The sequence below is a fragment of the Bos indicus genome, chromosome 13, assembly GCF_029378745.1.
Source record: "Bos indicus isolate NIAB-ARS_2022 breed Sahiwal x Tharparkar chromosome 13, NIAB-ARS_B.indTharparkar_mat_pri_1.0, whole genome shotgun sequence".
Classification (NCBI taxonomy): Eukaryota; Metazoa; Chordata; class Mammalia; order Artiodactyla; family Bovidae; genus Bos; species Bos indicus.
In genome coordinates, this window is record NC_091772.1 from 63,285,669 (window position 1) to 63,308,980 (window position 23,312).

A 23,312-nucleotide genomic window follows, 5' to 3' on the forward strand; every position below is an offset into this window, starting at 1 on the left:
GCAGGCGATAAACTCTTTGAGCCTCAATTTCCTGATCCTGAGATGGGACACTACTGTACCTACCTATGGCGTAGGGTTTTCTGGGGGGAGGCCAGTCAACACGTAAAGCACAAGCTGTGGTGCCTGGCGGCCAAGAAACCTCTCATAAGTGTTAGCTGCTGTTATGTATCTCTCTCACTGGGCCACAGCTGTATACTCTTTCTTGAAGAGACATGCTGGGCTGGGGGAAGGACACGAAGATACAGAGCTCGTCAGAATTCAGGACACAGGCAAGGAGAGAGGGGAGCCGATGAGGAAAAAATGGGCAAGATGGAGAGAATGCTCACAATTGTCAAGCATTTCCTTTTCTTTTTTAAAAAAATGTTTGTTTGTTTGCACCAGATCTTAGTTGCAGCACGGGGGATCTTCGCTCTTTCTTGCACCACACTAACTCTTAATTGTTGCGTGTGGGATCTAGTTCCCTGACCAGGGATTGAATCCAGACCCCTGTGTGGGGAGCGGGGAGTCTTAGCCACTGGACCACCAGGGAAGTCCCTCAAGTAGTTTCAAAGGGTTTATCTTTCTTACCTGTCCTTGGGGTAGCCATATTGCTCCTGTTTATTAATGTTTGATGAAGAGGTGAAATAACTTACCCACGGCCAGGATTCTGACACCAAGCCCTGTGCTCTTTCCTCTGTGCCTCGGTGCTGGTACAAGTCAACCAAGGTTGTTGATATTTGTGTTGACACTACCATCAAGGTGGCTTGAAACTGTTTTTTTCCCAAGCTGTTTTTGGGGCGGAGGGCAGGGAGTCATAATGGTATTGATTCTTTTTCTACTAAGATAGGCTCTGAGAAGTCCTGCAGTTAGTAATACCAGCGATGGACATGGACTAAACATGTACACATGTCTGGCCCAGTGCCAGGAGCTTCACATACGTGTCTCATTTTCATCCTCACAGTAACTGTGAGGTGAGTTTATTATTATCTGAGGATTAATGAGGTGGATTTGCTTAGGGTTTACTTGATAGTGGAGCTGAAACTCATAGCTGGACAACTGGGACTCCCTTAGTGACCACTGTAATTTGATGTGACCTTGCGTTTCCTGGGCTTATATGAACTTGTCCTATCTTCCTTTTATAGAACGTACATCCTGTGTGTTGTTTAAATGATTTTGGAGCAGTTTGTCATTCTGTTAGATTGTTAACTGAGTGGGGGCTTATTTCTTTCAGCTTTGTCCGTGTTAACAGATAAGAGGCTTTTTTTTTCTTTCTCTCTAGCATTTTCCCTCACGAGGAGTGCTGTACTCCCTGTGTGTTTGCTGATGAAGTCAGCAGGGTTTCAGACTCTGCTTTCCTGGTCATACACAAGTACTTATTTTACCATCGCTAAATGGAGTGCATTAGCTCCAGGCCACGGAGAGCAAATTAGGGGAACTGGGAGATAGATCACAGAGAAGGAGGCTGCTCTGAAAAATGCCGTTCTGCACCTCCAGCCTGAACGCTCCAGCTGTGGGGGGTGAACACAGCACGTCAGGGACCGCAGTCCAAGGCTGCGGCGGGTGAGGCCCTCTCTTCTGCAGGTGAGCCTGGGACGCTAAGTAACGGTGAGCGCAAGACCAACCGTCTGGGCTTAAAGGTCCTTTGTAGTTTGGAAGCCCTTCCTGTAGGTTCCTGCCACCTTTATACAGAGTAGAAAACTGAGAGCCCAGCCCACCCCTGCCTTCTGAAGCTGCGGGCAACTGTTGGAGGGAATGTCCTCTGGAACAAAAGCACCTCTTTTCCATTCATTTTTTTCTTCCATCTGGGGACTTAGGAAAGCATATTGGGTAGCTTCCTGGTTCTTTTGTGCATTAGTGTGAGCTTTTAATGGAGTTTGCAAAAGGGAGAGTTTGAGATTGGCTGAAAGAGCATTAGGAGACTGTTTTCCTAATGGCAAATGAACTGCTGGTTTATTTATAATGACTTACTTTGGAGATAACAGAGTTGAGGTGGTGGAAAGAGCCCTGGGCTGCAGACCGGGGTTCTAGTCCTGATTCTTCCTCTAACTCACTGTGGGGTCCTGGCAGGCTGTGTCGCCTTTTCTGGGCATCGTTTTTTCTCAGTTTCTAATGAAATAGATTGGACTTTAGGGTCTCTGAGAATCCTTCGGGTCCCTCAGCCTTTGATGCTAAGATTGTAACTCTTATTTGGTCAGGATTTGGTGGGACGTCCAGTGCCATGTGGTGCAAGGATGCGTGTGAATAGCCATCCCTCCAGGAGGATGGTTTCTTTGACATTGGTGGGCTTGTAGTTTTGACTTGGGTCTTTTATTGCCCACATACACAGGGCGGATGACAGGCAACCCCAGCAAAGCAACTAGTGGCTTGAGGGCTGGGTGTGCTTCTCTTGGCTGAGGGCACCTTGAACGTATGAGGTTTACTCATGGGCAAAAAGAGCAGGGAGTGAGCATCTGACTAATTGCTGGAGGTGGGCAAGGCAGGGTTTCTGCAGCTTCACCAGCTCGCTGCCCACCAGTAGCCCTGCCATGACCGAGCTGCTGAGGGTTCTTCAGAATTCTCACTTAGCATTACGTGTGTGGCTACTGGTTTACGTTTGTGTTTTTTGTGTAGTTCATGCTGAGAGTGGGAAAGGACCAGCCCTCGCCTCCTCTCCCAGCTCTTGGACCTTCTGCTGCATGAATTCAGTTGTAGAATTTTGAGTCTTTGAAAGGACTCTAAACATCATCATTCATTCAGTGAGAGGCTATCACCGCACCCTCCTTCTCCCCAGTGCCTGAATCTCAGTGTACTAATCTCAGTCATTAGTATACAGTTATGACATCTTAGCATCTGTTGAGATACCCTGGGCTAATGGCCCCGATTCTGAATGCCCCCAGATCAGGGCAGGCAAACTTTCCCTCCTTGGCAACTCTTCAAAGAGAAGTCGTGTCTGCCTTTGTCGAGGAGAAAGGAACATCCCACCTGGTGGTTGTGTTGAACTGATGTGTTCTTTGAGAATGGTTTCTCTCCAGTCACTAACAGATGCCTTGCAGAAGGAGTTTCTTGTCCTGGGTGAATGTCTTTTCCACTGATCTCTGCTTCTTTGGGTATCTCTTCTGTATTTTTTCTTCAAATAGCTGTCTTTAGAGTGTCTAATGAAGCAACTGTCTGGAGACCAATGTTTATTTCAACATGGTTGGAGTTGTTTTTGCTTCAGCTTTCAGAGCCAATAAAGCTGGTTATTAGATTCTGTAATTGCTGCTGTAATTACTCTCTTGGAACCAGCAAAGGCATAATTAAATATGGAGATTCCAAAGACTATTTTTTTCCAGCTAAAAGCAGCCTTTTAAACTTCTGTTGGCCTGGGTTAGATTTCAGTCATTAAAGCATCGTGTTTATGAATGACATGGGGTGCGGGTTCTTTGGCAGAAAAGGGTCTATTTGGATACCTCTTCTTTGAACACTTGGTTTGGATGTTGACCTTGTTAACTCCCCGTACTTGTTTTTATCTTTTTTTCCCCTTTTACCCCAGTTTTATTGAGATATAATTGACATATAACATTATGTTATTTTTAGGTACACAACCCAATGATTTAATATATGTGTATATTGTGAAATAATTATCAAAATACACTTAGTTAACGTGCATCACCTCACATGATTACGTTTTTTAAAACCTCGTAATGAGAACTCAGTACTTGTTTTTTTAACTCAGGAATTTGGAGAAGTATAAGTAAGGCAAGACATATGTAAAACATTGAGTCTGACCCTTTAGGCTTTGGCTCTATAGAAGCAAATTTTTGTGGTCAGCAATAAGCTTGGAGTGGAGATTGTTTACTTGAAGTGGAACGGTGTGCAGGAAGTGTGGCATGTTACTCGTTTATTTTGCCCTGAGTTACACTTCACCATGTGCCACACGTTTAGACATGGGGCAGATGGTGAAGGAGGGCTGGGTCGAGTGCTGTGAATATTTATGTTTACACATAATCTTGCAGCCCAAAGGCTGGCCCCATGTCTCATTTCAAGGTTACTCTGCTGGTGAACCATGTATGGAGGGGGAAATTAATCACATACCCTTTCTTTTTAGGGTTGAGAAATAGAACAGGAGTTACATTGGGGTAAACAAATGGACTGTCTCTGCCAGAAACCATTCTGGAGATTTCTGTGCAAAGAGGTGGAGAGACCATGTGAACCCTGCAGGTTGGAGGGGGAGCCCTAGAGGCTTCTAGCTCAGAACCTTTTCCTCCTTTCAGGGCACACCTCTTGGCAAGGACAGAGGGGAAGGGCAAGCACTTGCCAAAGTTCCTGTTTCATGGGTCAGGACAAATGCAGGGAAAGAATCCTGCCAGATGACTGTTATCTTTTCTCTGTTGAATCAGAGATTCACAGGAGATAAAATATGGGTGTACCCTATATGAGGAACCTTGCAGAGAATATATGAAGAACTTAAAATAGATGAAATTGGAGATTCAGTTTAATATAATTAAGCATAGTGTGTCCCAGGCATTGTGCTGGATGATGGCTTGTAAAGATGCGTAATATAAACATTATTTCATTCATGGGGGTCTCTGGCTTACCCCCCTGATATGTTTGGGTATTTGCTTCCAGATAATTTATTGCCTGGGGGATTTTAGCAGTTGGGTGCAGATCAGAGAAATGGAAGACTGGCTTACAAGGAGTCCCTGCCAATTGAAAATGTATTAGAGAAAAAGTTAAAGCAGTTCTAAATATGCTGTGATGTTAACAGGGAAAGAATAAATTTGGTTTTAAAAGTCAGAACACAGCTGACTGTAAAATCACGGCTCCTACTGTACTCGGGACACTGAGAAACAGAGCAGATGTCATCTCGCTGTTTGTTCTTAAGAACCATCCCCGTGTCGCTTACCATCGTCCGGAGCCTGTGTGGGAAGCAGGGTCCTGGGGGTTCACACAGGCCAGTGGTTGAGCCCTCTGCTCCTCTCATACCAGCTGGCTGACTCGGTTGAGCCACTCCACCTTTCTGATCTGTCTGATCTGTGTCCCAGGACTTTGCAGAAGGATTAAATGAGGAGGCGGATGGTATTACACAGCAGGCGGTCAGAACACCTGTTGAATTTCAACTGATGAACAAGTTCTAGGCTGGGCTATGTGAAGGTGGTAAGGGCAGCTGAGGAGGGCCTGGGAAGGGGGCACGTATGGGGTGTTGACCTGAGAAGGTTTGAGAATCACTTGTTGATCGGGGTGTGTCTGAGCCAGTTTCAGCACCAGGGAGTCAGGAGGAAGCAATGACAGGCCCTGACCTGGCATTGTACAACAGGACACTCCCAGGGTATCGTCCCTGTGCCTCGATGGTCAGTGGCAAAGGGATCCGAACCTGGGTCTGGGGCTTCCAGAACCTGTTCCAAGGCGAGCATCCAAGTCCATTGCCGGCCTCGTTAAACCACTCAGAGGCTTTGTCCTGCAGGCAGAGGGAGCGATTGAGGGTTCTTAAGCAGAGGAATGACATGATTGGATTTGTGTTCCCTCTTCTGTGATCCCCAGTTCCCTTGACGCTCCCTGCTAGACTGGACTGCGCCTCCGCGGCAGGGTCCTGCCCGGTTTGTTCAGTGGGGGCGTAGCAGTTAGCGTGGCAGCCCATGACTGTGGAGTTCCATACCTGGCTTAATCTACTCTGCCGACTACCACCTGGCAACCTGAGTTACCTCTCTGAACCTGTTTCTTCCTCTGATAAAGAGTGGTCATTTCTGCTTTAAAGGGTTGCTGTTGTGAGGTAATTACTTGGCAGGCGTGGCTTAGTACTAGCAGAAGGCGCAGGCATTCAGTAAAGGGTCTTGGGGACATTTAGATGTGACTGCAGGTTGAATTTCTTACCGTCATAGGCTGTTCTGACCATTCACACCAGGATAAGAGAAGTAACAAGTGGAATGGCTTTTCAGCTTTTAATGAGGCACATTTCATTGTTCTTTGGATTTTTTGCAGTGTTACTTTAGCCTGCTTTATCCTTTGGCTGGAGGAATTTTCCTGGGGGTTTTGTCTGCTGCTTTTGGAAGAACTGTGGACTTAAGGATTGCTTACATGCAAACCAAGGCCCTTTTCCCTTGGCAGATGGTTTTCAGGGGGCAGTCCTAGGCTCACAGGGCACTTTAGTGGAAGGAGTGCAGGACCAATTCAGGTGACATGTGGAGAAACCACAGCCCTGTTGGGCAGGTGATTAGCCGTGGCCAGCAGCCTGCAGGGGTGGCTCTGGTGCAGAGCTTGGGGACACAGCGGGCACAAGTGCACGAGTGTATGTGTCTACATACATATGTGAGGCTGGTGCTGTCCAGGCCAAGGCAGGTGCCAGGCAGCTTCCCTGACCCATCATTCCGTCTGCTTGAGTCTGTGCAGAGCCTCCTTCCTGCGCTTTATGCTCCGCTAAGATACTTTTCAGCGTAAAGAGGGGAACTAAAATAGTAAGGAGAGGGAAGCCTGGGCTTTGAGTAGGGAGGTGTGGTTTGGCCCTTGCTCTGCTACCAGTTTGCCTTGACCAAAGTGCTCACCCTGACTGGATCTTAAGACAAGGTGATCGCTGCAGCCTTAACACGCTGGGAGGCCAAGAGAGGTGGTGGCATTGATTTGACCCAGTGGTCAGACTCTAGATGAGGCCCCGACAGGGAATTCTGTCTTTATTTCAGTTGCTCAGTCCTTTCTATGATAGAGAATGCTGTAGTTACCATCTTCAGGCATGGGGTCTTTGCTCTTGTTGAATACATTTCCAGAAGGAAATTACTGGGTCAGAGGGCAGGAACAGCATTCTGGCTGTTGCTGTGTGTTGCCACATTACTTTTCAGAAGCACTATAACAATGTACAGTTGTGGGCTGTGTGTGAGATAGCATTTTAACCCCGAATGATCCAGTATTTGCTATAGTCATTATTTATTATTTTGTAATTTAGTTGACATAAAATGATACCTTAAAGCTGCTTTATAATAATTAGAGGGGTTTGGGGGTGTCCACCATGTTAAATGCTGTGCTAAGCGTTTGCATATATGTTATCTCATTCATATCAACCTATCAGGGAGGTTCAGCAGCTCACTGCGGCTGAGAGCTGGGGTTTCAACGTAAGGCAGTTTGACTTCAAAGCAGTCTCTTGTTTGGGGTGCCTTCCATGCTTTGATTTATGCGTGTGGTTACCAGAGAGAGTGAACTTTGGCTTAGTGCCTGGCTGCATTTTGAAGAATGTGAATTTTGTATAGTTTTCCTAGAATATTGAATATGCTGTTTGTGAAGAAGAGAGTATTAGCCCTCTGTTGTAGTGAAGCAGAAACTGAAGTGCATCCATCCCAATTAGGAAGACGACTCAGTGAACTCTAGGACGCTGCCCTGTGTCCGGGCTCTCTGAAACCCTGTTTTCTTCCCCCAATGCAGCGGCACTCCAGGCCCTGAAGCGCAAGAAGAGGTATGAAAAGCAGCTGGCACAGATCGACGGCACGCTGTCAACAATCGAGTTCCAGCGAGAGGCCCTGGAGAATGCCAACACCAACACCGAGGTGCTCAAGAACATGGGCTATGCCGCCAAGGCCATGAAGGCTGCCCACGACAACATGTACGTGGCGCCCGCTGGTGGAGGGGGCACACATGCGCAAGGGCATGCTGGCTGTGCAAGGCCTCAGTCCCAGACCCCTCCACTTATCCATTCAGGCACCCAAGTTTGTTCTAATTTTCGTCTTTTCTGGAACTCTTCTGAAATGGATTATGGTGCCCTGCTACCCCTAGAAGCAGATCTGATGGAATGAAACTGTTTTCTGAGTAATTCAGGGTTATTGGAATGAATGTAGAGTTTTAAGCTGGAAAGCTTTGGCTTCTTAGAAGGTTCTCTTACCCAGGCCTCTGATCATCTAGGTGGAGAAGTTTGTCCCAGGGAGGGGAGGTGACTTGCCCTGGGCTATGGGGAAACTTGAATAGAACTGGGATTAGAATCAGTTCCCGTGACTTTCTCCTGAAGCTGTCAGGGGCCCTGAAAGGTGTGGTACAGTTGAGGGCTTTAGCTCTTTCTCTTCCTGGGTCTGTTTTTGATGGAATTTTCCCTCCTCGTCACTCTTGGGCTTTGGCTCTCATATTGACAAGTGTTCTTGACCTCTGCATTACTTCCTTTATGTAGCTGCTCTCACATCCTGTGGCCTAAAAAACCAGATAACTGAGCTGTTACATTTGTAATTAAAGGCCAGGTTGACATTAAGCCCCAAATGAGGACTTCTTCCAAATAGAACAGAATTCTGCATTTGTTTTAGTGCTTGAACTTGGCATCATATATTTGGGGGTGCTGGGAGCCCCTTTTTGCTCCTTTTGGTTCCTCAGCCATGCTCTAAAACGGGTTGGCAGAATGTGGCCTGTGGGCCCCAGGCAAGTCCCCTGCTGCCAATTTCTGTGAATAAAATTTTGTTGAAACACAGTTGTGTCCCTTAATACATACCGTCTGTGGCTGCTTTTGTGGCACACAGCAGGCTTGAATTTTTGCAACAGAGATCGTGTGGCCCACAGATTCTAAAACATTTATTACTCTTTGGGGCCCTTTACGGGAAAAGCTTGCTGATCCCTGCCCTAGAAGTGTGGGATTGTGGGAAAAGTAGCCTTCAGATAACTGAGCTACTGTCTGAGGGGATGTTCATCAGACTGAGCTTCCTGAGAGAGGTGCGTGTCCCCTTCGGGCCATGTTCTCCACAGCACAACACCTCCTAGTAAATACTGTGCTTGGAGATAACATGTGTGTATATGATATTGACTGACTGTAAGTGTTTTGGCATTAGTGACAGCGCATAGGGAATACTCTGCATTGTTTGCTTTTCCTTTGGGGCCTCGTGCAGGAGCCATAGTGGATTTGTGTAGATGGGAAGGGCTGGTCACGTTGCATGGTTCTGTTGTAGGATTTGTGATTTTACCTATTGCTGTGCAGAGTTGCCCTTGAACTTGAAGAGCTATTGATCCAGGAGTTCCCAAGTCCCACGGTCTCATCTAATATGTTTACCAGCTTGCATGAGAGACTCTCACGATGGCATCTAACTTTGCCAGCTTTATTTTCTCAGGGTGTTAGACCGGGTGACGTCTAGGGATGCTTTTGTCCTCTTGATTCTGTGATTCTCTAGTTTAAAAGAGGGGGAAGAAGACAAAGACAAAAAAGGAATTCCACGAGACTTCCCTGGTGGTCCAATGGTTAAGACACCATGCTTCCACTGCAGGGGGCTTGGGTTCGATACCTGGTCGGGGAACTAAGATTCCACACGCCACTCAGCGCAGCCAAAAAAAAAAATGGAATTCCTCAGAGGGAGTGATTGTGGGGCTGGGGCTGGGCAGCAGATCCTTTTTTCTGCCTCACAGAGCCTGTGTACATAGACTTAACACAACACTCGTTTCATTTAAAGGGACATCGACAAAGTTGATGAGTTAATGCAGGACATTGCTGACCAGCAGGAACTTGCAGAAGAGATTTCAACAGCTATTTCAAAACCCGTAGGGTTTGGAGAAGAGTTTGACGAGGTGAGTGATTTCATGCCGACCACACCAGCTTCTCAGCTGATGCCCAGGCTGCCTCTGATGTGCAGTTGAGTCTTCTCCAGCAGGGAGTATGTGGTCTGGAAATCACCAGGTCTCCTCCCTCCAGAAACCTGAATGTAGACATAAGGTATGGCATGCACCCTCCCGAATTCTGGGTTTTGAGGGATGCTTTCAGTTTTGGGGGGAGCTAAGGTGGAGTAAAGGGACCTTCGTCAGGACATCTCAGCAGACTTCAGGTCAATACTGATTTCAGCAAGCAATGACCCTGCACCCTTCCATGGTGGGCCCCTGGGCTCAGAGCTGGGGCAGCCGAGGTCACCATGCCCTGAGGAATTTACAGGGTTCGCCCTCAGACAGCTCTGCTGGGAGATAAAGGTAAAACCAAGGAAGGAATGTTTGCAACTGATCCCTGAAGGATTCATCTGGAACTTGGTCAGCTACCAACTTCTGCCATAGCAATTGGAACCTTGAAGCTCTTAGGTTTTTAAAATACAGGTACAGGCTCTGTACCTCATTCTGCCTTAGATTTGAGTCCACTGAAGGTCAGGGCCTCTCCACCGAACCTAATTCTTTGTGCTGATTGCCGCCGTATAGCTGAGAAAGCAGCCTGTAGCTCCCTTGGCTCCCAGTGCCAGAGTTTCCATGTTTTCAGACTGGAGTTCGATGGACTATTCAAGTTCATTTCAATTCAGCAGACGTTCCTGAACATTCACTCAGTGCACCCAGTTCTGAGATAGAGATAGAAATGAAAACATACGACCCCTTTTCTCAAGATGCTCCCTGCCTGGTGCAGGGACCCCACATAGACGTCAGTAATTGCTCGATAGTGTGCTCCATTCACCAGTAGAAGTGTGTTTAGGATGAGTCACAGAGTGCGCACTTGGAGTCCATCAGCCCTGACCTTCTCAGAAGGGATATGTGTCCCCTGAGCCATCGGGTAGGAGGCACCACAGGAGGGGCTAGGGTTCCCCAGGGTGTCGCTCTCATTTTTGTGTTTGTGTTTCCCAGGATGAGCTCATGGCAGAATTAGAAGAACTAGAACAGGAGGAACTAGACAAGAATTTGCTGGAAATCAGTGGACCGGAAACAGTCCCTCTACCGAGTGTTCCCTCTATATCCCTACCATCAAAACCCGGTGAGTACTTCTTATCCATGGTCATGACACAGCCACGACCCATGGGATAGGTGATCCTGTGGTCAGTTGGCTTCAGTGTGGGTCCTGAGTTGCCCAGAGTTGAGAGCCAGGTGGCATCTGTTGTGACAGCCCTGAAGACAGTGCCACCCGCTCTTTCCTCGTCTCCTAACCTTGGCGCTATTGACATAGCCAAATCATTCTTTTAGTGGGGACTAGGAGGGAGCCTGTGCTGTGCCCTGTGGATGGTGAGCAGCACCTATGGCCTCTGCCCTCTAGATGCCAGTGGCATCCGCCTCCCCAGGTTTTAACAACCAAACATGTCACCGGATTTTGCAAGATGTCTGAGGGCTGTGGGGTGGGGGAGGGGAGAAATCTCATCCGGTTGAGAGCCGCTATTTTAGAATCGCTTTCCCTGTTGTCACCAAGCAAGGTGAGAGTCCACCTCCAGGACGGCGCTTTCTCCCCGTCTGGTGTCTCGTGCAGTGCACAGCTGGGGCTCATAGGTAGCCAAAACAGCTTTGGGTTTTTTAGAGACCTTGTTTATAAATCCTTCATTTCCTTCTTTGAGCCCCTCCTCCCCCATTATTTTACCTTTGGGTAGAAGTATTCCACCCAGAACTTCTAGAAAAGGTGAAGCAGCTTGATTTGGCACGGAGAGAGAACCCAGGGAGCAGGGTGTGACCAGGCTGTGTCCTCTCATCCTCCCATAGGTCAAGGGGAAGTGGATCCTCTGGTTGAGTCTGCTGCCCAGGGTGGGGTGCGGGTCTGAAAGCTGTCTGGCCAACTGCCTGTGGTGGAGAGGCGCCTTAGGCCCTTGAGGTGGAGAGGAGTGGCTTAGACTAGAGCTCTTCTGGGATCTTCCCACTCTCTCCCACGTTGGATGCTCTGGCCGGAGGCCACGCCTGGATCCTGATGGACTCAGTGTTGAATCCTCCCCGTTTTGTCTGGCTCTGGTGTCGGGGAGGGGAGGTGCTGGAAAAGCTGTGCCTGGTTATCTGGAGTTCTGCGTTGCAGCTTTTAGGCACAGAGAGGCAGTCTGCTGATAGCCTGGAGACGCGGCGGGCTGCACGGGCAGGGCCGTTTTGTAGACACGGGGTAGCACAGCCCTGGCATCCAGCCAGAACGTGTGGAGAACACAGCGACCAGCCTTCCTAAACAGCCTTTTCTGTCTTCACACAGCCAAGAAGAAGGAAGAGGAAGACGAGGACATGAAGGAATTAGAGACCTGGGCTGGAACCATTTAACCGGTCCAGTGCGGGCTGAGCCCAGACAGACTCTGGTGGCCTGCGCAGCGGGCAGGCGCGTGCGTGTGCGGGGCAGGCCGGATGTGGTGCAGGCAGGTTCCATCGCTCTCAAATCTCCCTCCAAAGCAGTAGGGCCGCATCACTGCTCACTCCGCATAGCATGGTCTGCACCCAGCGGGACAGGTGGGGGGGAGGGGGTGGGGTGGGGTGGGGGGGAGGTGCCTGCTGTTTATAATGTTGAATTTCTGTAAAATAAACTGTATTTGCAAATCCAACATTGAGCTTCTGGACTACGCTAACTCCACTGCTGAACCTCAATGGCAAGGGTCGACCGTTTGCAGTCAGAATGACCTGAAAATGTAGCCTCTGTCCTTTTAAGTCAGCTGACTTGTCGCACATCTCTTTGTAAGACGTGTATGGTACTGGCAGAAGAGTCGTTTTTTAAAAGCCATAGGCTTTTCCTTGTCCTTAGCTGTAATAATGCATCTATTTTGGTTTCCTCGAGAGCTGTATTTCTGTCCATCACCTGTGTACTGGCCCCTGTGTTCCCCACCCTGGCCCACTCCTCACTCCCACCCCCCTGGTCTTTCTGGAGTTTGTGACACTGATTTGAAATGGATGGTGTTCTCTTGAGAGTGTGTGAGATTGTTTGAGTTAAATTCCAGCTATACATTTTTCTAACATAGCTCTAAGGTCCTTGTTGCTGTTTGTGATAACTGATAGATAACCCATTGGAAACATGTGCATACATTTATATTCAGATGAAATTATGGTTTGCACTGTCTATTAAATATCTCGATTAATTTTCATACTTTGCCTTTGTCTTTAATCAATCGATCATTGGCTTTGGGAGGTGACCCTTTCCGGGCCAGTGTGGTGTCCAGGGGAGTCTGGAAACATGGAAGACCCAAGCGTGATGTGTATCAACAATCTGAACTGAGAGCAGAGTGTGTCTTACTGGAAACATGTTTAGGTTCCAGAAGCCCTCACCTTGTTTGGGGACCCCCTGGGCACAGTTCAGGAGTAGTTGGTGCTTGTGGGGCTCCAGGATCTTCTCTCGTTCTTCTCTGTCACGTCCATGGGCAGTGCCCGCAGGACCACAGACCCTCCACCTGTTGGAAGCATTGGTGTGCCCACTGACGAGGCCCATCTGTGTATTGAAGAAAATAGTCTTTCCTGTGGGGTGGAAAGTGTAGGGCAGTGACCGAGAATTGAGGACACAGATGCTAGTCTCAGGTCCGCTGTGACCTGCCCTGTGATTTTGACCCGGCCTCTTCCACTGTTTCTGGTCTTCTGTAGTCTTACGCTGTCTTAAGACTCTGATGAAGGGCTTCCCTGATGGCTCAGTGGTAAAGAATCCACCTGCCAATGCAGGAAACACGGGTTCAATCCTTGGTCCGGGAAAATCCCACATGCTGCGGAGCAACGAAGCCTGTGCACCACAACTATTGAGTCTGTGCTCTAGAGCCCGTGCTCCGCAACGAGGGAAGCCACGGCAATGAGAAGTCTGCACACCGCAGCTAGAGAGTAGCCCCCGGCTCGCCCCAACTAGAGAAAAGCCCATGCAGCAATGAAGACCAGCCCAGCCAAAAATCAATCAATCAAAAAAAAGAATCTGATAAACACTATGGACCCTCTCCTTCAAAAAATTTGATCTATGCACATTAATCCTTTATTCTGCATGCAAATTGGCAGAGTCAAGAGGATCCCCTTCCAGTGCCCATCCCTACACCTTTTGAGATTAAAACCAACCTGATAAACAAGGTCCTGCATATAGCACAGGGATATCTGCATAGCATATACTGTATAGCACATGCAGTATATATATGTATAGGATATACTGGGTAGCACAGTATCCTTGGGTAAACTGTAATGGAAAAGACTAAAAAAATGTATATATGTGTGTGAATGAATCACTTAACTGCAGAGCAGAAATTTGCACAGCATTGTAAATCAACTATACTTCAATTAAAGAAAATTTTTTTAAATGTCATTAAAAACCCCAATCTGAGTTCACAGTTAAACATGCCATTGCTCACTGGGTGCCCTGTGGCAAGCTGCCCACCTGTCCTAAATGTCATTTTCCCACCTGTGAAACAGCCAGGCTGGACCAGATCATTTCAGATGTCCCGTCTGGGAAGCTATTCCTGCCCTGCTCCTCACCCTTCACTGCTCCTCCACCCAAGCCGCCACACTTAGAATCGGGACTTCACCACGGTGGCTTGAAGATTTATGGCTCGAGTGGATGTTGCCTGCGGTGTTCTCAGAAGTTCTTTCCACCTTAAGAAGAATCTAATGGCAGTGTTTGCTGCCAGATTCCCCCTTCTCAGCTGCAGTTGGTGTTTGGCAGGCATCATCTGGTGTGGGAAATGCACAGTGGACATTACACTTTTCTCATCAGCTGCTTCAGGGGCATCTCACCCTGGGATTTGGAGAGAGGAGCTGGCAGACCCAAGCATCCAGCTCTTGCAGGCCTGCAGCTAATTCCTGGGCAGTGTCTGGGGCCCCTGTGAGAAACAGCTGCTTATTCCTACTTGATGTGGGCTTTGTGCCAGGCCTGTGGGATGCTGTGTTCAGTAATGCCCAGCCCCCTTCCTGCTCTCTGGAGGTTCTCAGGATGGAGAGAGAAGTGACCATGTCAGGATTCCTTGGCTATAAGCTCCAGAAGATTTCAACTGGTACAAACAGTAAAGACATTGACTTAACCATTCAAAACTTACTCAACAAATATTTATTGAGTGCACAGGTACCTTAAAACTATAGAAATTTATTCTCTTACAGTTCAAGAAGTCATAAGTACAAAATCGAGGTATCAGCAGGGCCACACTCCAGAGGCCTAGTAGGGAGGATCCTTCCTTGCCTCTTCTATCTTCAGGGAGCTCCTAGCATTCCTTGGCTTGTAGCTCCATCACTTCAGTCTATACCTCCATCTTCACATGACTTTCTTCCCTGTCTCTGTGTGTCCTTTTCTGTCACTTATAAAGACACCTCTCATTATGTGTTAGGGTCCCTAATTCAATGTGATCTCATCTTGATCCTTAATTACATCTGCAACGACCCCCATTTCCAAGCAAAGTGACATTGTAGGGTTCCAGGTGGACATTAGTTTGGGGGACACTAGTCAGTGCACGATGGTGCCTCACACAGCTGTGAGGTCAAGGCCTGCAAGCACCCATCAGGGCTTTGGCAGCTCTGTGAGGTGGGTAGAGGTGGGAAGAACAGGTTATTATGAACCCCATTTGCTAGAGGTGAAAACTATGGCTTAGACAAGCTTCTGGTTCCATGCTAATAAGCGACAGAAGCAACTAATGAGTTTCTTGTCCTATGAAGGCCATTTATCCAACATCTGTATTTTGGGCAGCTTTGTGCCAGCTCTCACAAGGCTCTTGGTGAGGAAATTAGGCCATTGCCATCCTCCTCATCATCATTGCCGCCACAGGCTGGGTAATCAATGCAGTTAAACCAGTTAAGGAGACTGGACTTTGGCGGTCCAATGGTTAAGACACTACCTTCCAATGCAGGGGGCATGGGTTCAATCCCTGGTCAGGAACTAAGGTCCCATGTGCCTTGAAGTGTGGTCAGAATTTTTAAAAAAGGAGGCACCCGATTGAGGAGGGCTTGTGGGAAGAAGTGCTCTCTCAACCAAGATTGAGGGGTGCTAAGGACTCAGCAAGGGAAAAGTTGTGAAAGACTTGGAACTAGGAGGATAGTTTTCAACAGCACGTGCAAAGGCCTGGAGGCCATCTTGGGCTTTCTTGTGGGTCTGAGCAGGACAATGACACAGAATCAATAGACCTTTGATAAGTATTTATTCAGTGAATGACAGGTGAGGAAACTGAGGTGCCAAGGTACGTCAAGTCCCATAGTAAGTAGAGGCCGAGCTTGAGTCCCTGTCTCTCCAACCAGATCTCTTCCTGTCTGCCCTGGGTACCCACCTTGCAGAAAGAGCTTCCCTCCTTCCTGCTAAGCTGCATTCTGACCTTACCCAGTAAACAGAGGAAGCAGGTGGAGCTGGCAGAGACACATAAACCTTTGGGTCCTGCAGCCCAGGCTCTGCACCAAGCTCAGGCTAGATTTCTGTGAGGCTCTGGCTAACCTGGGCCCAAATTCCCACAGGACAATGTAGGCCACAGCAGGAGAAAGCAAATATGTGTACGCTTGCTCACAGTGATGTTACTTGCCTGGACTTTTTGGTTTTCAACAAGAACAACAGTCTCAAAAGAATGGCAAACGTTAAGGGAGCATTTACTAAGACCAGGCGCTTAATCTGCCTTCATCTCATCTCATTTAATCCACACAAGAACTGTTTCAGGGGTGGACCACTCACTGCCCTATTTTACAGCTGAGAAAACAGGTTCAGAGGGATAAAGTGACTGGGGGCCCAGGTCACTGAGCTGGTGAGCAGCAGAGCCACGAGAATCCAGCCCCAAGCCCTTCCCTGCTGTGGTGATGGCGGGAGGGCTAGGTTCACAGACTCCTGTCTCCCTTAGAAGGTGCCAACCCTGAATGTGACCAAGTGCGGAGGCCCAAAGAGGAGGCCAACTCTCTTGGAAATCCTACTGAGAGTAGAAAGGCCACAGGCAACAGGATCTGGAATCATCCAGCTGACCTGGAATGGAGCTATGAGTCAGAGTCATACAGTGGAGTTGGGCTCCTCACTCCTTCCCCAATGGGCTTTTTTAAAATTAATTTTTATAGGAGTATAGTTGCTTTACAATGTTGTATTAGTTTCTACTGCCCAGAAAAGTGAGTCAGCTGTACGAATACACATATCCCTTGTTTTTTGAGTGGATTTCCTTCCCACGTAGGTCACCACAGAGCACTGAGTATAGAGTTCCCTGAGCTACAAAGTAGGTTCCCACAGGGGCTTTGAAGATGGGACTCCTTTGGGGCTGGTTTCCCCTTCCCACCCGAAGGCCTGACCTTTTTCCCCTAGACCATCTCACGGGGACTACCTGGTTTCCTTCTCTCCCTCCTCTGCTTGGGCAGCTACATGTGGGCACTTGGTTCCCTCGCAGAAAGCGTGGACAAAGACACAGTGGTATACACTACGGCAGTTCCGCTTAACTATTGCTTCACAATAAACCGCCCTGAAACTTAGTTGTGAAATGCAACTATTTCCTTATGCTCGTAGATTCTGTGTTCAGAAACTCAGAAAGGACCCAGAGGGTATGACTTATCTCTGTTCCATGGTAATTAGGGCCTCCCCTGCCAAGCCCTGGAAGGCTGGTGACGTCATCAGTTGGAACATACGGAGACCTCTTCAGTTGCGTGCTATGTGTGGCTATGGGTGCTGGTGGGGGCTGGGACCTCCCGTGGGGGCTCAGCAGGAACACATGACTTCTCCATGTGGCTCGAGCCTCCTCACAGCATGCAGCTCTTGGTGTTGTCCAAGGTCAGGGCTCTAAAATTGATGGTTCCAGCCAATATTGTTGATGATGTATCTATCACCTTTATGACCTAGCCTTGGAAGTCATGTGAAGTCACACTGCTGTGTTTTACTGGTTATATTAGTTGCAGATTCAAGGGGAGGGGAATTAGACTCCACCTCCTGATGAGGGCAGGGTTAGTTCTAAAAGAGCATGGGATGTGGGGAAGGATAAATTGGGAGATTGGGACTGACATATACACACTACTTTAGACATATAGTGGGCTTAACCATTGGCTAAGCAGGTAAGGAATCCACCCGAATGGCAGGAGACACAGGAGACATGGGTTTGATCCCTGGGTCGGGAATATCCCCTGGAGGAAGACATGGCAATCCACTCCAGTAATCTTGCTTGGAAAATCCTATGGACAGAGGAGCTTGGTGGGCTACAGTCCATGAGGTCTCAAAGAGTTGGATATGACTGATGAGAGGGTAACAGGCAGGAAGGCCAGGGGTCTCCAAATAGAGGAAATAGCCTGCAAGTGTCAGACATTTTTATCTCTCTTAAGTGGCAGGAGGAAACAAACTAGCAATATTTTTTCCTTCTCTATACAAATTTAAAGGGAGGTTTCTCTTAAAATATTGTGTTGCCATAATGACACCCGGCTTCGCCTGAAGTTAGCTATTCTCGAGTCTAGAGATAACCAATGCCTTTTTCTTATGGAAATGTTTGTCTTAAGCTATGCTAATGTACTATGCCTTTACCCCAAACTCTGTCTCCAAGTCGGTTCCGCCTCTTGGCCCAGAACCTACTTGACAAACCAGTATAGATATTGTTCCCCTAATCTATGTAAATGAAACTATTTGTATGGTGGTCTGCCCTTCTTCAAGATTCAAGTTAATCATTTTATGGCCCAGGATAAACCATTTGGTGCCAAGATTATCCCAAAATGCATCTTATGGGTGAGGGGCCTGGTGCCATTCTGAATTTTAAGACATTCCTTTCTTTCATTAACAGACTGCTAGTGACTATATAACATCCAGCTAAAGACTAGCAGGGGGGTACTCTTCCTGCCCCCTTCTGATGCCTATGTCAGAAGCTTTCTCTATCTCCTTTATACTTTAATAAAACTTTATTACACAAAAGCTCTGAGCGATCAAGCCTCGTCTCTGGCCCCGGATTGAATTCTTCTCCTCCGGGGGCCAAGAATCCTGGTGTATTCGCGTGATTCAACAACAACCTTTCACTGAGTGACTAACACTCACTCACTTATTGACATAAAGAAGACACATGCACAGTGCAAGGAGATCCAACCAGTCCATTCTGAAGGAGATCAGCCCTGGGATTTCTTTGGAAGGAATGATGCTAAAGCTGAAACTCCAGTAGTTTGGCCACCTCATGCGAAGAGTTGACTCAGTGGAAAAGACTCTGATGCTGGGAGGGATTGGGGGCAGGAGGAGAAGGGGACGACAGAGGATGAGATGGCTGGATGGCATCACTGACTCGATGGACATGAGTCTGAGTGAACTCCAGGAGTTGGTGATGGACAGGGAGGCCTGGCGTGCTGCGATTCATGGGGTCGCAAAGAGTTGGACACAACTGAGCAACTGATCTGATCTGATCTGATATAAAATAGATAACAAATAAGGACCTACTGTATAGTACAGGGAACTCTACTCAATACTCCGTAAAGACCTATATGGGAAAAGAATCTAAAAAAGAGTGGATATATGTGTATGTATAACTGATTCACTTTGCCATACACCTGAAACTAACACAAAACTTCAAATCAACTGTACTCCAATAAAACTTTTTTTAAAAGAAAAGAAAAAAGAGCATGGGGGACAGGAGATATCATTTGGGCCATATTTGGGAGGCACAATCTGCCGTGAGAGCCGACACAGAATGCTTAGTATGTGCCAGGTATTGAATTAACTCATCTGGTCTCTGATACACCATCCAGAGAAATTTTTTGAATCCATGCCACATCTATATCTGAATCTGTATCTCTACCATCTGTATATCTATATATACACACTCACACAGAGTGGTATATTGTGCACATAATACATACACAACCCCTTGAAGTTTTAAAACGCTGGGATAAGAATATAATCAGCAATTCTAATCTATTCTTCTTGTGTTCGAAAGGAGGCAAAAGATTTACCTCTGAAATCTGTCCCCCTTTCCTCCCCTCCACTTGGTCCAGGACACCACTGAATCTCATCTGGGCAACTTCAGCAGTTACCTCTCTGAGGTCGTTGCCACCACCATGATGGACCCTTACCAACTCTCTTCATAGTAGCCAGAGCCAGTGTGATCATTCTGAAAAGCTGTCACTCTTGCATGCCTTGCTGCACAGAATGTAGCAAGCTCCCATGGCTTACAATAGCTCTCATGGCTTCTATTTGGCTTCCCAGGTGACTCAGCGGTGAAGAATTTGCCTGTTAGGCAGGAGATGCAGAAGACATGGGTTCGATCCCTGGGTTGGGAAGATGCCCTAGATGGGGAAATGGCGACCCACTCCAGTATTCTTGCCCAGAAAATTCCATGGACAAAGGAGCCTGGCTGGCTGCATACAGTCCATGGGGTCGCCAAGAGTCGGACACCACTGAAGGAACTGAGCACACACACAGCTTCCACCGCCTTCTGTGCAGTCACAGCGTCCACATTCAAGGTGTGCTCCGGCAGGCCGCTGCCGGCTTTTCCAGCTTCCTGGAGGCTCATTCCTTCGGCAGTGTTTCCCACGCTGGGGTAGACAGACAATCTGCATCAGAATCTCTGATTCTGACTGAACACGCAAGCTCCTGCATGGATCAGAATTTCTTGGAGTTCTGGATTTTGCATTTTAAACACGCCTCCAAATGATTCTCTTTTCATGAAAGTTTGAGAATTCCACCAAGCCTTTGAGATAATCTCTTCTAACCCTCACCCCCATGCTGCATTTGAGGAAACTGAAGAATGACTTTCCCATGGCCTCAGCATTCATGTTCCGGGAACTGAAGGGTTAACTCAAGTCGGACTTCAGGGCAAATGTCCACGGAGCATCTCCAGGGGGCGTTTTCCAAGCATCTCATCAGCGTGTGTAGGTTCCACCGGACACTTGATGGGAAACGCGGTCCACTGCTCCAGCCAGCAGGCGGGGTGACCCTGTGGACCAGGGCGGGAGCCCAGGCCCCGGGGGTGAGGAGCCGACGCCGCAGCGCGCCCGGGTGCCTGAAGGTGGCGCCATTTCCCCGGAAGTGAGGCCCCGTGCAGCGCTGGAGCCTCGGGGCGGGGAGTGAGGGGTGGGGAATGGGGGTTGGGGGGCGGCTCTTCAGGAGAGTCTGCGCTCCGGGAGGGAAGGGCGAGAGGAGGAGGGGTGGGGAAGATGGGATAGGAATGGGCTTAGAATCCCCACCCCCAGCCATCCCAACTTGCCTGCTTTCTGGGGTCTGATGAGACAGACACGGGGGCAGGGACAGGGGGTTTGGGGCCGGATGAGATTGATGTATGTGTGGAGGTCCTGGCTCCTGCCAGAGTGGGGATGAGAGGTAAGGCTGTAACAGAATGGAGGGAAGCCAGCCAGGAGGTGGGGCCATTATAGCCACAACATTCGTAATGTAATAGTCATTATCTACTGAGCGCCAGGGGCTGGGCGGGTGAGGAGAGGGGGGCTGGTGTGTGCTGCTCCTGCGTGGTCTAGGAGGGCTCTGTATTGGTCCCGTGTTCGCCCCAGGAGTCCCGCAAAGTGGGCAACCTTGTGGGTGATGTCTCCCCTATGGGCTCAGCCTCCACGTGGGAGGGTGAGGTTGGGTCCCAGGCCCAGAACTTCAGTTTTTGACCCCAAGCAGGACGCCCCCACACTCTCACTCCACAAATCCGGTTTTTTCTAGCCCTCCCTCCTATGAAGCGTGTAGACGCTGTGGTGTACCCCAGCCTTCCTGCGCTGGCCCTGCAGCCTCAGGGGGCTTTGGCATCACCTAGAAACTATATTTTTAGCACACTACTCAAGTGTGGCCTTGGACACACTCTGGGAAATGCTAATGAATAAATGTCTTTGAAAAAATAAGACTGACTTGTAATGTTAGCTGATTTCCATGGTGTAAGTACTCCCACCAAGGCCAATTTCAGGCTACTAACAAGACAACAAAATTCCTCAAAGTTGGCTCTCAGAGATGGTACAAGCCCTATTACAGTGCACCGGTGCAAAAAGGTTTATGATTTTGAGTGTTTAAGAAAGATCCTTTCTCTGCTTTCCTCGGCCCTCTATTTAATTTGTAGGGGCCAGGGCAACATGAAAACACAGGGCCCCTTCTTCAAAAATTATTAGCAATTTCAAGACAGTGACAAGTATTAAACCAAGTGGGGGCCCTTCTGGATGAAGGCCCTGTGTGGTTGCACAGGTTGCACACCCATGAACTTGCCTTGGCTCTGATTCTGGCCACCCTCATTCCTTTGCTTGTCATGGCCTCCTCACCGGTTTCCCTGTCTCCCTGATCCCCTATAAACCATTCTCCACTCAGCTGCCAGGGGTACCTCTTAATATCTAGGCCAGGTGTTGTAGCTTCCCTGCCTGCCTTTTATCCTTAACAGCAGAGAGGCCCTTCTGCCTGGCTTGCTCTCCCATCCCTGACTCCCCAGCTCCATATTCTCACAGCTCCACGCATAGCTCTGTCTCATTCTCATCACCTTAGAGGCCCTCCATTTCCTTGTCGGACGTCTGTTTCTCTCTCCCGGCCCTAAATTCCATGACAGCTGAGGCTATTGTATTCCTGTGCTCAGCACCCCTGTGTGCCTGCACTTAGAGGTGCTCAGTACGTGCTAGCTGAAGAAATGAATTATTTGAGGAAAAGGATAATTTCATCAAATTATCCATGGACATTTGCTTTCATCAAAACAGCCTGCAGGGAGGACCAGAGCCCTGACCTTGGACCCTACATGATCAAGTCTCTGCAGAACAATGATAATTCAATGGATCTGGTTTGGTGACAATGTTGTCACTTCCCTTCTCTTCCTGCATTTAACCTTAGCCAACCCTTCATGGTTAACACTAAGGTTTGTTTATATTGGCCAGACTCTGAACTCTTAGCTGTCACATTGGTTATAAATCTAGGTGATGTTCTCATGAAGACGGAGAGGAAGTCACTGAGGCTGCCTCTTCTGAGCGCCTACTGCACACTGCCAGGAAAGATGGGCTTGTGTCAGTGCGGGGAGCCTGCCTTCTCCCTGTCCCTGGCCATGCAGACCCTCCTTGCTACCTCTCAGCTCTCAGAACAGCGGCTGGGCTGTCATGAGCAGAGGACTGGGTGTGCTCTGGGGAGGATGCTCGTGGTGAGCATAGGCTCACAGCCACGGCCCCATCTGTCAGGGCACCAGCCTGCCTTGGCCCACTAGGCTGTCATCCTGGCCACACATTGGCCGTAAAGTGACCTTCCGTGGCCAGAGGCTATGTGCTCCCTCTCTCTGGCCTCTAAGCTCACCCTAACACCAGCCAGCACTTACTGAGTAGTCAGTGTACTGCTTAGGGCTCTGTGAGGTTTTTTTTCAAAATTATTCACTTTGTTTTATTTTATATTATTTATTGGAGTGCTTTTGGTTTTTTTTTTTCCATCAGTCCTCTCAATAACCCTAGGAGTGGCTGTTATTATGTCCCCCATTTCACAGATGAGAAGATGGAGTCTCAGAGGTACAGAGTGACTTGGCCAAGGTCACACAGTGGGTGAATCAAACAATCTACCCACTCTGACCCGGGCTGCTGAGCCACAGACCAGCCCTTTATCACCTTCCTCTCCACATGTGTCATCTGTGGTCTCTTGTAAGACATTGGATTTAGGGCCCACTTGGGTAATCTAGGGTATCATCTTAAGGTCTTTCATTTAATTACACCAGCAAAGACCCTTTTCCCAAAGAAGGTCACATTCACAGGTTCTGGGGATTTGGATGTGGGTATATCTTTGGGGGAATCACCCTTCACCCCACTATGGGGGTCAGCACAGTCAGCACACCTCACAAGCGCCTGGCCAGAAACACAAACATGGAGAGAAGAGGGTGTCTCTGATGGCAGTGCTGCATGCAGCAAGCTCGATAAATGTGAACCCAAAGAAAACTCGAGAC

The 23,312-nt window shown here is 48.4% G+C and overlaps 1 protein-coding gene across 1 annotated transcript in view; it reads left to right on the top strand.

Annotated features, from left to right (window-relative positions):
- The window catches only part of CHMP4B (charged multivesicular body protein 4B), a 44,798-nt gene extending 32,142 nt beyond the window's left edge, over positions 1–12,656 (top strand). The window contains exons 2-5 of the mRNA XM_070801522.1: positions 7,345–7,522; positions 9,336–9,450; positions 10,477–10,603; positions 11,783–12,656. Coding sequence (XP_070657623.1) covers positions 7,345–7,522; positions 9,336–9,450; positions 10,477–10,603; positions 11,783–11,847 — 485 coding nt within the window. The 3' untranslated portion in view covers positions 11,848–12,656. The remainder of the gene's footprint in view (positions 1–7,344; positions 7,523–9,335; positions 9,451–10,476; positions 10,604–11,782) is intronic.
- The last annotated feature ends 10,656 nt before the right edge of the window (positions 12,657–23,312 follow it).